This window comes from Equus quagga, chromosome 13 (assembly GCF_021613505.1).
Source record: "Equus quagga isolate Etosha38 chromosome 13, UCLA_HA_Equagga_1.0, whole genome shotgun sequence".
NCBI classification, from domain to species: Eukaryota; Metazoa; Chordata; class Mammalia; order Perissodactyla; family Equidae; genus Equus; species Equus quagga.
Genome location: NC_060279.1, coordinates 93,368,809 through 93,382,016, shown reverse-complemented (window position 1 = coordinate 93,382,016; position 13,208 = coordinate 93,368,809). Strand labels below are relative to the sequence as shown.

The 13,208-nt window shown below is 44.4% G+C and overlaps 1 protein-coding gene and 1 long non-coding RNA gene across 3 annotated transcripts in view; both read left to right on the top strand.

The window, feature by feature from the left end:
- LOC124249912 (zinc finger protein 234-like) overlaps positions 1 to 12,688 on the top strand; it is a 43,472-nt gene extending 30,784 nt beyond the window's left edge. Inside the window, exons 5-6 of the mRNA XM_046681467.1 lie at positions 10,905 to 11,048; positions 11,133 to 12,688. Of these exons, the coding sequence (XP_046537423.1) occupies positions 10,905 to 11,048; positions 11,133 to 12,499 (1,511 nt within the window). The 3' untranslated portion in view covers positions 12,500 to 12,688. The remainder of the gene's footprint in view (positions 1 to 10,904; positions 11,049 to 11,132) is intronic.
- On the top strand, positions 334 to 6,075 carry LOC124249913 (uncharacterized). Of its 2 annotated transcripts, XR_006891492.1 has the most exons (5): positions 334 to 470; positions 977 to 1,052; positions 1,445 to 1,623; positions 4,054 to 4,099; positions 5,828 to 6,075. It is a non-coding gene; the product is annotated as an uncharacterized LOC124249913 (long non-coding RNA). The 2 variants fall into 2 exon arrangements; XR_006891491.1 differs by lacking the exon at positions 1,445 to 1,623.
- Positions 12,689 to 13,208: the final 520 nt, after the last annotated feature.

Sequence of the window (13,208 nt, the reverse complement as noted above, 5' to 3'; positions counted from 1 at the left end):
AAGCCCTTCTCAGAGATTCCACGAAGTGAAAACCAGGATCTCAGAGCAGCTGGTCACTTCCACATCACTGGGCATAACTTTGTCCGTTTTCCGCTCGGACATTCAGGGAAGTGTAGTCCAGGAGGGCGGTACCGGCGGCCGATTTTCCACCTCTAGCATTCTGGGAGATGTAGTCCAGAGCTCCAGCTACGGTAAGGCCGCGCTGCGGAAGTTTTTCCCCGCGGAATTCTGGGAAGTGTAGGTCCGAGAGCTCCTCGCATCTCTGGCACGCCATTCAAGGAGGGCGGTCCTGGGGAATTCTGGGAAATGTAGTCCAGGAGCCCTTGGGTGGTCGCAGGCACTTCCGCCCCAGGAGGACGACGTAGCAGCCATCTTTTCCCTGATGGTGGTGATTGGGCTCTGCTATTCACGAGCCTTGTGAACTTCCTCCAGACGCGCCTGGGGCCAACAGCGAGCGGCTGAAAGTGGAGGTTTGAGGGTGGAAGGCCGAGGGTGGTGATCTGCGTTCCCCTGGGCGCAGCTTCCTTGCGTTTGGGACGTCCCGGGATGGGGCGGGCTCGGGTGGCGCTTTCCCTGGCTCGAGGGTCTCTCGGACCCTCTGCACCCCGAACCCAGCTCCCCTGCCCGTGGGCCCGCCCTGCCACCTCATACGGTGTCACACTGGGTGAGTTACTTAACCGCGCTGTGCTTTCGTCTGCTGTTCTGTAAAGGAGATAAAAGTAATAACCTTCCTAGTACAGTGTTTTGAGAAAAAAGGAGATAGTACAAGTGAAAGGTTTTAAAACTACCTGGCACATGGTCTGTTGCTGTTAATACTCCTTTGAGACCCCGAGCAGCGCCCGTTTCCATAAATTGCCCTGGGCTCCTGACATGTTTTTGGAAGGAGAGGGTTGCTTCTAGCTGGCCCCGGGGCATGGGATCCATCGGGGATGGAAACACGATCCTGTTCGTTTCCCAGCCTCCTTTCCTTCCCTAGCCCTGACTCCACGGAAAGCACGGTACGGATGAGGAGGCAGCAGCGCCCACGTGGTTCTTCTGCATTTTTCTACGAGGTATTCGCACCAGTTGGAGCTGTGTGGGGCGGGTCCGTGGGCGTGGGTAAGAGTTATATGACAGAAGGTTGGGACTCTGTCGTGAGAACCTTGAGAGCAAGGTTTAGGGTATTCTATGAGTTTTTAGAATAGTTTTTGCAACTGTTTCACTTTATTTCAAATAATGTTTATTTTATAGAAGTAAATAATCGTTATGGAGAATTCAGAAAGTACAGAGTATATAAAGGAAAACTTAAATTACCCATAACCTTAGGATGTAAAGATAAGCATTGTTAACATTCTGGTGCCTTTTTGTCTGGTGACACGTTGTGTGTATTTCTCTTTAGTGTAGGCTCTTTTCTTTGGGACCGATGTGCACTGCTGTGCTACTCAAATTGTGGTCTCTGTTGCAGTGGCATCGGCATCAGTTGGGTAGACCTTCTGATTTAGAATTTCTGCATGTGGGACACAGGAATCTGAATTCCAACAAGACCCTGAGGCGATTCCTGTGCACAGGAAACTTGGAGAAGCTCAGGAAAGGTTCTGGTCCGGAAACGGAGGCCTAGAAAATTGACCCTGCTGGCTTTCATGGGTAAAACTGAGCTGGGTACACCAGAACCCTACTCAGTCCAATGATTTTTTTTTTCTTCCTGCTAATTATTGTCAACTGTCAGATCCCCTTGCAAAATCCTTACATGAGCGGAAGGCAGCTGGCGAATGTAGAGTCAAAATGGTGGGAATTAGAAGTCGAGAAGATCTATTTCTCCCAGCCTTTGGGGAGGGGATTCATTGCCAGCTTTTGGACTAGAGGATGTCTACCTGACGTGGGAAGATTAACTAGTAGTCACTGTTAGTTAATAACAGCTGTTTTTGCCGCTTTCATCATCATCAGAACTATTATTATTATCACTATTATTACTAGGACTGTTTCCTAATTTCTTCCACTTTTTAGTATTACGTAATTTCATACTTAACAGAAAAGTTGCAAACATAATGTAAGGAATTCTCGTGTATTCTTTACCCGGATGCATCAATTGTTTATGTTTTGCCTGTTTGTTCTGTCGATGACCATCAGCCAGATGCCACCAGGAACATCCCTGTAATCAGAGAGTTAGGTTTGTTCTAGCTTGCTGCAGCAAGCAAGCCCACACACATGGGGCATCACGGCGCGTCTCTGTAAGAGGTAGTTAAGGGGGCCACTTGTAGGGTTTTGGCTTGTCTTCGCTGAATTTGGGAGAGTTTTAGGCAGTGAGGGTTCGTTCTGGATTGCATGCTGTCCAGAAGCACTAGCAATTTGATGACTGAATATTGTAAGAACTTTTATCTGGTAGACTGGAGAGATAAAATGAGGCTGGAGTTGTCGCTGTTAAAGCAGTCACTCAGGTTAGCTGGGAGGGGCGCTTCCTTGGCTCTCTTTGTCATTGTAGAATGTCTTTGTGCCTCTGTGATGGAGTGTCTCGTCCTTTTCTTGTTCCCCGTGATCACTGAGTGGCCCCCTTGCTCAGTTGAAAACCCCAAGTTCTAGCTATTGAAGCTATTAGCTGTCAGAGTTATTTTTTTTTTCTGTTTCATGACTTTATCATACTTACATACTTTTCTTTTTTTGCTGAACCATTTGAGAGCAAGCTACAGACAGTGATCAAAATGAAATTAATTACATTGATGCATTGATTTCTCTGCCACGTTACTATTTTTCCTTCTGCAATTAATACTTTGAGACCATGTGGCTATCTTATTCCTCACCAAACTTTCATTAATTTTTAGCATCCATCTATGAGTTTGTATTTTTCATTCTATATTTATTAGTTTATGTTCTACTGTAGGACTAGCTTTCTCTTCTCACCTGTTTATTTTTACCCATTCCTTTATAACAATATATTTATAACTCACGTTCCTGTCTTTTTAACTTAGGAGTGGACTATCAGCCTATTTTTTGTTGTTGTTGCAGAATCTTGGCTTTTACTACTTTTCTTTACTTCCATGATGCTCATCAAAGGGTACTTCCTGCTTTAAAAGAAACTTTACACATTTTTATACATTTTATAAGAAGTTGTCCATATTAGTTCAATTTTTTTTTTTTTTTAAAGATTGGCACCTGAGCTAACAACTATTGCCAGTCTTTTTTTCTCCCCCCCTACTTTATCTCCCCAAATCCCCCCGGTATGTAGTTGTATATCTTAGTGGCAGGTCCTTCTAGCTGTGGCACGTGGGATGCCGCCTCAACGTGGCCTGACGAGCAGTGCCGTGTCCGAGCTCAGGATTCGAACTGGTGAAACCCTGGGCCGCCGCAGCAGAGCACACGAACTCAACCACTTGGCCATGGGGCGGGCCCCTGTGTTAGTTTAGATATTATTGTTGAGGTAACAGCTTATTAGGAAGACAACCAGAGATTTCTCAGAAGTTAGAAGACCCTCACGCAACAGAGCAGCAACCTGTCAACTCCACGTATTTCACAATATTCTGTTGGTAGAAATCATATTTATCAGGATAATTTCAAGCTAGAGAATATCATCTGCTTTACTGCAGTTGCAAAGAAACGAGAAACCCTGACAGTGTTCTAAGAGCCTTACAACGATCCCGTAAGTGTGATACCATTATTGTCCCCCACTTGCAGATGACAGAATCGAGGCAAAGAGGTGTTAATAGCTTCCCCAAGATGACACTGCAGGTGACGAGCCTAGCCAGGATTTCAACCCATGCCTGTTGACTCCAGTGCCCGCTCTTATGTACATTGTCTCATTTTACACCAGACCCAGAGTAGGAATTGCTGCTGTCCGAGCTTTGGGCATACTGGTGATGAGGCCGCTGAGTGTGGTCCAACAGGTTGTCCCAGAACTACCGACAGGGGTAAAGGAGGGTGTCTCGAATCCTTGCCAAGCTCTGCTCCTCAAGCCACGTGCAGCTGCAGCCACCCTGAGGAACGGGCACCTTTGCTCATTCACAGCGAGCAGCTGCCTGGGCTAGTGACATCCTTGACCAGTTTCCATTGACTTCCTTCTCCTTTCCCATTCTGTCTTCCTAGGACTCTGCATTTCCCCAGAAAGAAAAAGAAAATGAGTGTGTTCAAGGTGAGTAGGGGTTCCCTTTGTTGCTGTTAAAAACACCATTTTAGTACTCAGAGATGGACACCATTTTTTCTTTCAAGGAAAGTCAAGGCATTTGAGGAGCTGTTGAGTGTGGCAGGTGCTTTTCTTTTAATCATTTTTAAGTTTAATTGGTTTTGGTTTTAATTTAGTTTTTTTTTTTTTAAAGATTGGCCCTGAGCTAACAACTGTTGCCAATCTTCTTTTTTCTCTTTCTGCTTTTTCTCCCCAAATGCCCCCAGTACATAGTTGTATATTTTAGTTGTGGGCCCTTCTAGTTGTGGCATGTGGGACGCTGCCTCAGTGTGGCCTGATGAGCGGTGCCATGTCTGCGTCCAGGATCCAAAACTGGCGAAACCCTGGGCCGCCGAAGCAGAGCATGCGAGCTTAACCACTCGGCCACGGGGCCCACCCCTGGTTTTTGTTTTATTTTTTCGCTTTTCATTTCAAAAATAAAAGTAGAAAAATTAGAAGTAAAAAACATCTCCCACTTTAATACTTCCTTGTTTACAGATTAAGTGCTTTTATATTTCCGTAGTCTCTTCATCATAACGTATTCATAGCTATGTATTTGTATTCATAACATAGATACAACTTTAAATTGTTTTCTGTGTTTAATTCTATATAATATTCACTTTTAATTGCTAATCATGTTCCCCTCAAATGTATATGCCTTTTTGTAAAACTATCCTCTATTTACAGACATTTAGTTTAGGATTTCTACTGTTTGAGGAACACTCCGCTGACCATTCTCCTGATTTAACTTTTTTCTCAAAAAATCAATCCTGAAAAATAATGCCTTGTTTTGTCCTTAACATGCTAGGTGTCCAAAACTGAAAAGGTGTGTTCATTTATGTGTGGTGCTTTGGATGTTTCTTGGATATTCAAATATGACATAGCACATCAGGATGAAACTGCTGCTTCACACAGGAAAAGTATTGTTAGGAGTTTTCTTGCCACAGGAGCTAGAGTCTCTCTTCCCTCTGACTGAGTCGCACCCTTTGTGTATTTTATTTACTGGGTTATTTTCTTCATGTATTTATTTTTTTAATCAAAGTGTGCATGACCTTAGTTTAAAAAATCCAGTGGGACTAAAGACTTGTCACTGCGTTTACACCTCAGAGCTATTGTATGAGCAAGTACTTGGTTCCATCTTCATCTTAAATATAAATAAAAAGCATTATAGGAGGCCCGCCCTGTGGCCGAGTGGTTAAGTTCACGTGCCCTGCTGCGGTGGCCCAGGGTTTCACCGGTTTGGATCCTGGACGCGGACATGGCGCCGCTCATCAGGGCATGCTTAGGCAGCATCCCACATGGCACAACCAGAAGGACTACAGCTAAAATAGACAACTGTGTAATGGGGGGATTTGGGGAGAAGAAGAAGAAGAAAAGAAGATTGGCAACAGATGTTAGCTCAGGTGCCAGGCTTAAAAAACATTATAAAAAATGAAGAAACTGCTCACGGTCACACAGAAAACCAAGGACCTGGAGTCAGAGTATCATATTCAAGTGAAAGATGGAGATGGGGAAAGACAGTGTTTCCTTCAGGGACCTACCTGCCCTTTTGCTATATTTCCACATGCAACGCTACTCCTCCCCTGGTTCGCACCTCAGTCGCAAGGCAGTGCTATCCAACACTGACGGGACTAAATTGGTGAACATTGCAGGGGCAATTGGCAATATTACGTAAAAATCAGAACCTTTTTCGTTCAGGATGCACCAGTTCGAATTCTAGGAGTTGACTCATCACGGTGCTCACCAGGTGAACGTACAAAGCTTGCCTTTTCCTAGCAGCCCCTTTGGTGCCTGAGGAGCATCAGCGTCTGGCCCTGGCGGGATGGAAGCAGGGCTGGGAAGTCACCAAATTGCTCAGGAGCCCAAGCACCCTCCCGCCCTCCTCCCCACCCCCCTTCACTCCACTCCAGTGGACACTGAACGTAGGTTGAGTTTGTACGTGTTTGTTGCAGGAGCCGGTGACTTTCAAGGACGTGGCTGTGGCCTTCACGGAGGAGGAGCTGGGGCTGCTGGACTCCACCCAGAGGCAGCTGTACCAGGACGTGATGCTGGAGAACTTCCGGAACCTGCTCTCAGTGGGTGAGGACAGCCTCCCTCAGGAGTGTCTTTGTGACTTTGTGATTTAAGGCTTTGGGGCTCTTGAAATAGTTCCCTGAGTTTGGGGACCAGATTTTCCTATTGCCTGTGGGACACAGGAGGATGTTTCTGGTCTTTCTAAGCAGGCTGTTTAGGTCTTTTACATTTGTGTTTTGTGAAAGAACTGTAGGGGTGGGCCCCGTGGCTGAGTGGTTAAGGTCACACGCTCTGCTTCGGTGGCCCAGGGTTTCATCGGTTTGGATCCTGGGTGCAGACATGGCACCACTCATCAGGCCATGCTGAGGCAGTGTCCCACATAGCACAACCAGAAGGACCTGCAACTGGAATATACAACTATATACTGGGGGCTATGAAGAGAAGGGAAAAATAAAATCTGAAAAAAAAACAAAGAAACTGTTAATGGACCGTATACTGTTATACCTTGTCTATTCTTTTTCAAATTTCACTCCTGTCCCATTAGTGAATTATAAAACCAATTTATTGAGTGCTACAAACAATTTTTAATGAAACCAAGTAGGGTAGAAAATTTTAGAGCACCTTCAGAAGAGCAGAACACGAAGCAGCAAAAACTCTGGCCAATTGCGTGAGTGGTATGAGAGCCAGTGGGAGCAGATTTAACGAAAATGGACATTGATTAGAAATAGGTCATTCATTGTTTGTTCTAGTAATATGTATTTCTACATATGTGTCTGGGTCATGATTGAAAAAAAAAGATTTAAACACACTGCTTTCAACATCTTGCATAAGCAGTTGAAACTCAAATTTCCAGTAAATTTTAGCTCTAGTGTGTTCATTTTAACTTGTGACTTTACCTGTTCTCAGGACATCAACCCTTGAAACCATATATATCGCATATAGAAAGAGAAGCAAAGCTTTGGATGATGAAGACAGCAAGCCAGATAGAGAGAAATTTCGGTAAGAACCAAGTAATTGTGAGTTCTCGTAGTTAACTGTCCCTCTGTTTTGCTTCTCCCCACTCCTGTGCTGTCACCTGGTCCAAATCGCCAAATTTCCTGGATTATCGCCACAGTCTTCCTACTGGTTCCCACCCTTCTCCCGCCAACTGCTCTTAAGTGGCAGTTGAAGTGAAACTTTGTCAGATTACATTAGTCCTCTGTTCAAAATTCTCTAATAGGTTATTTCAGTTAAAAGCCAGTTACAGGGGCTGGTCTAGTGGTGTAGTGGTTGAAGTTTGTGTACTCCGTTTTGGCGGCCTGGGTTTCACTGGTTCAGATCCTGGGCACGGACCTACACGGTGCTCGTCAAGCCATGCTGTGGTGGCGTCCTACATACAAAATAGAGGAAGATTGGCAAGAGATGTTAGCTCAGGGCCAATCTTCCTCACCAAAACAAAAAAAACACTTAAAGTGGCTTCTAGAGTCCTTTGTGGTCTGCTCTTCATCCCGCATGGCCTCTCTGTTTTGTGTCTTCTATTGTGTCTTTCATCTCTGTCTGATTGATTCTTCTTTATAGTTTAAATCTCTTTTGTGAAATAGCTCCTGAACTTGTTGAATTGTTTCTCTACATTCTCTTTTACCTCGTTGAATTTTTTGATGATAGCTATTTTGAATTCATCGTCATTTAGATTATATATTTCTGTGTCCTCAGGACTGAATTCTGGGTACTTGTTGTTTTCTCTCTGGTCTGGATATTGATTTAATGTTTGATATTGCTAGAGGGGGTGGCTCTGGTCGTACGCATCCTGATATTTGCTTGCAGTTATTGCCTATTGCCACTGGGTGGGGGTGAAGCGCCGCATATTCTGAGCCCTCTGTCTTCAGCTGAGATCCCAGGCACTGGAGCTGGTGTGGCACCAGGCAGGTAGCGGGAGGGGTGCTTTCTCCTGTGTTCTCAGGGGACCTTCTCACTCTGCTCTCGATATCTGCTCTCCTGGGGTGTTGGCTTGATGAGGTCACCCCCTGTGAAAGCTCTTGCCCTGGTAGAGGTCTTCCCTCTACGCCACATGGGCCCTCAGGGGGTCCTTGATGTTCCTGCAAACAAATGTCCCCTCCCCCATTCCTCCCCTCGGATCTTCCCGTGGTCGCGGATCTCAGTCTGTTAGGGGAGGGAGTGAAGTTTTCTCTTACCCTGTTCCAGCTCTTCTGAGGGGGCCTCCAGCCTCTCCTCCCTCCGTCATATGGCTGAGTGTGTCTCTGTGACATTTCTGTGTTGTGTTAGGATGTCCTCTGTTGAAGTATGGGTGTCCCTTTTTGTTGCATGTTAGAGGGGAGAGAATCCCAGGGAAGTTCACTCCACCACCATGCTGACATCACTCTCCCACATGGCCTCTCTGAGTACATCTCCTGTCATCCCTCTTGCTCTGTCTTCTCCACCTACGTTGTCCTCCCTGCTGTTTCTCAGACCTGCTGGGGATGCTTCTGCCTCGGAGCCCTGTGCTGGTTCTTCCGGCTGCCTGGAATACTCTCCCACCTACAACCTTCAGGCTCCTTCCTTGCTTCTTTCAGGTCGCTCAGTTTATCATGAGCAGGCTCTCCTCTGACCACCCTGTTGAAAGTACAGTTCTCTCTCTACTCTCTGTGCCCTGCCTTATTTTGTATCTAAGCATTGATTATCATCTCACGTCTGTTTTTACTCACTTGTTTATCACGTCTCTCTCCTTGATGAAGTGTAGTCTCCAGAACCCGCAGACCCTGGGCCACCAAAGTGGAGCATGTGAACTTAAGCACCATGCCACTGGGCCAGCCCCTGGGAAGGAAATATTTTTTAATGAAGATTCTTATGTCCACTTCTCAGGCAGCTCCCTGATAGAAGGAAAAAAATTCTATTTCCTTATCCCTTACATCAAGGAAGAAAAAAATCTCAGAAAATAGCCAGCTTGTGAGTTAATCTTTCCCACAAAAGACTTGCCCAGCTGCATCCTATTTGCCTCTTCCAAAGTCCACATCCACAATAAAAAATACTTCTTACATCATTACTCTAAAAATGCATTGTTTGTAGATTTATATGTATGACTATAGAACACATTTCGTGTAACGATGCCTTTACTGCTTATGATGATTCTCTGATAGTTTCTAGTCGGTTTCTTCTAAATACCTACCACAAACTATGGAATTTACTTCCTAGCTCACTAATAAACTGCATTCTTCACTTTGGAAATTATTCTTGTTAAAGGCCAGTGTTTCTATATCCCCCAAATTTTCCACACTGTTTTCAAAGAGACAGCCTTCTTCCCTAGCCTCTGAAGTTTGACTCCTACTTGGGGGAAAAACATATTGCAAAGACAGTATGGAAGCCTCAGAAGGATCGAGTGTGTAGATCTTCGTGCTTTTTTTCACCCCAAGTGATTCTTAGCACCTTAGATTTTGTCCTTATTATTAACCCCCTTGGTGTACTGCTCCCTCTGGTACAGCCTTTCAATTTCTCAGCAAACTGTACTTTCCAGTCCTTTTCCTATTTCAGATACCTTACTTATGAAAGCTCTTTTGCTTTTCTGACTTGGTCAAACTTAAACTGGGATTTAGAATTATAGGGAATCCCAGAAATGAAACTGGGGGGGCCGGCCCTGTGGCCAAGTGGTTAAGGTTCTGCATGCTCTGCTTCAGCGGCCCAGCTTCATGGGTTTGGATCCCAGGCACACCTACTCCGCTTGTTGGCTGTGCTGTGGAGGCGCCCCACATACAAAAAATAGAGGAAGATTGGCACAGATGTTAGCTCAGGGACAATCTCCTCAAGCAAAAAGAGGAGGATTGGCAACAGATGTTAGGGTGAATCTTCCTCACCAAAAAAGCCAGGGATTCGTTTATGTGTGCATTTCTTTAGCATCTACTAGCTGCCAGGCACTGTTAAAGCTGGGAGCACTACAAAATACTTGTCCTTATTGATACTGTGTTGTAGACAGAAAGACATAATTTCTGAATAATGATCGAAATAGAATGCCAGATGGCGGTAATTTTGTCTTAATTGGGTTTTATTAATGCTAAGTGGTTGTGAGTTTAATAGACTAGTATATAAACCAGAGAACTTCATATGTGGTGGAAAAGAGGCTGGACCATCCTGTGGTTCCTTAAAGTCTCCTACTGTGCCCTAAGTGTGAAATCTTGAATCTTTGAACAGCTTTCACTTGTCCACATCTCTGAATTCTCTGTCCTTATAGGAGAGAACAATAAAAATGAGTTGAGGACTGTTCATGACAGAGGACCACATGAAGAGCTTTCCTGCTGTCACATTTGGCAACAAATTGCAGATGACTTAATTCGGCGTCAAGACTCCTCAATAAATAGTTCTCAGTTCCACAGACAGGGTGATTCACCCTGCAGGGTTGGGGCAGGACTATCTGTTCAAATTGCCGAAGATGAGAACTGTATCCCAAATCATAAAGTGGATGGTCCCAGTGGTACTGGAAACCCAGAGTTTCCAACTTGGAAGAAAACTTCCATGATCGAGTCACAGAATTATCAGCAAATTTCCATGAAAAATATACTGCATCTGTCTAAACAGGATGTTGACACCATCAGTTGCATTTCACATCGCCTTGATGATCATGGAGTATACAAAGATGAAAAATCTTATAGCCATAATGATTTTGGAAAAGACACCATGAAGAGTTCAACATTGGATCAGAACAGTATGATTCACACAGGACCAAATTCTTACCAGTGTAGTGAATGTGAAAAAACCTTCAGTGATCTCTCCATCTTTGACCTTCACAGGCAGTTACACTCAAAAGAGAAGTCTCATACATGTCATGAGTGTGGAAAAGGCTTTCGTTATAGCTCAGTTCTTCATATTCATCAGAGAATTCACGTGGGAGAGAAGCACTATAAGTGTGATGAGTGTGGGAAGGAATTCACTCAGAGCTCACGTCTGGAAACTCATCAGAAAGTCCACACTGTAGCGAAACCTTTCACATGTGAGCATTGTGGGAAAGGCTTCAGTCGTAGATCAGCACTTACCGTTCATTGCAAAGTTCACACAGGAGAGAAACCTTATAATTGTGAGGAGTGTGGGAGGGCCTTCACTCAGGCCTCTCATCTTCAGGACCATCAGAGAGTGCACACTGGAGAGAAACCATTCAGATGTGATGCATGTGGTAAGAGCTTCAGTAGGAATTCACATCTTCAGTCCCATCAGAGAGTCCATACAGGGGAGAAACCGTACAAATGTGAGGAGTGTGGGAAGGGATTTATTTGTAGCTCAAATCTATACATTCATCAGAGAGTCCACACAGGAGAAAAACCCTACAAGTGTGAGGAGTGCGGTAAAGGCTTTAGTCGACCTTCAAGTCTTCAAGCCCATCAGGGAGTCCACACTGGTGAGAAATCGTACATATGTAATGTGTGTGGTAAAGGCTTTACTCTGAGTTCAAATCTTCAGGCCCATCAGAGAGTCCACACAGGAGAGAAACCATACAAATGTGAGGAATGTGGGAAAAGCTTCAGGAGGAACTCTCATTATCAAGTTCATCTGGTGGTCCACACAGGAGAGAAACCCTATAAATGTGAGGTGTGTGGGAAGGGCTTCAGTCAGAGTTCATATCTTCAAATCCATCAGAAAGCCCACAGTGTAGAGAAACCTTATAAATGTGAGGAGTGTGGGCAGGGCTTCAATCAGAGTTCCCGACTTCAGATTCACCAGCTGATCCACACTGGAGAGAAGCCCTACAAATGTGAAGAGTGTGGGAAGGGGTTCAGCCGGAGAGCAGATCTTAAAATTCATTGCCGAATCCACACAGGAGAGAAACCATATAATTGTGAGGAGTGTGGAAAGGTGTTCAGGCAGGCCTCAAATCTTCTGGCCCATCAGAGAGTCCACAGTGGAGAGAAACCATTCAAGTGTGAAGAGTGCGGGAAGAGTTTTGGTCGGAGTTCCCACCTTCAAGCTCATCAGAAAGTCCACACTGGAGAAAAGCCATACAAATGTGAGGAGTGTGGGAAGGGCTTCAAGTGGATCTTGAACCTTGACATGCATCAGAGGGTGCACACAGGGGAGAAGCCATATAAGTGTGGGGAGTGTGGGAAGCACTTCAGTCAGGCCTCAAGTCTTCAGCTTCATCAGAGTGTCCACACTGGGGAGAAACCATACAAGTGTGACGTGTGTGGGAAAGTCTTCAGTCGGTCTTCACAACTGCAGTCTCATCAGAGAGTTCACACAGGAGAGAAACCGTACAAGTGTGAAATGTGTGGTAAGAGCTTCAGCTGGAGATCAAATCTTACGATTCATCACAGAATCCACGCTGGTGATAAATCCTATAAAAGTGATAGGTGTGGTAAGAACATCAGAGAGTCCACACAGGAAAAAAGTTCTATAAAATGAATTTTTAAAAAACTTGTGTCATGTGAATTCTTCCAATCATCACGTTCAAAAGAAAAGCTCATTTGTGTCATTAAAGTCATTGTTTCAGTTATCGCTCAACATATCCCAGTAGTCAGGAGGTCACAAAGCTGAGAACTCTTGTAAGTGGTGTAATAAGGGCTTCAGTTTGAACTTCAAAGTTTATTAAATATTGCTCAGGTTAGAGGCCTTAGAAAGTATCAGGCCTTGTACAAAAGTATGATGGATGTGCCAAAATTAATGCCTGTTAAAATGTGAGCTCCGTATAAGTGCAGAGAGTTCTGTTCTGAATCTGCATAGTCTTAACATTGCCACGTCCTTTGTAGGTGTTCGACATTTGTTAAATTAACAAATGGGGGCAAATGTATATTTGAAAATTGTGTTGAGATCACCTCCAAAGCTTCATATTTGTATTCAGAACAGATAACCTAAATGTGGCCTTAATAAAATTAATTCAGGGAGACAAGAGTTGAAATGTTAGAAAACCAGTCAGTACTGCAATCTGTCATTAATTTGGCTTTGCCCTGTTGTAATTAGTTTGTATCCTCCCTGCAGCCTTTCATCAAGTTGAGTCTTAGCATCTTATCACTAAAGTTTTTTTTTGATTGATTTTATACAGTATGAATTCAGTTATCTTATGTGACAGTATAGACTGAAAAATGGATTGTTAATCTTGCAGTGATAAGATCCA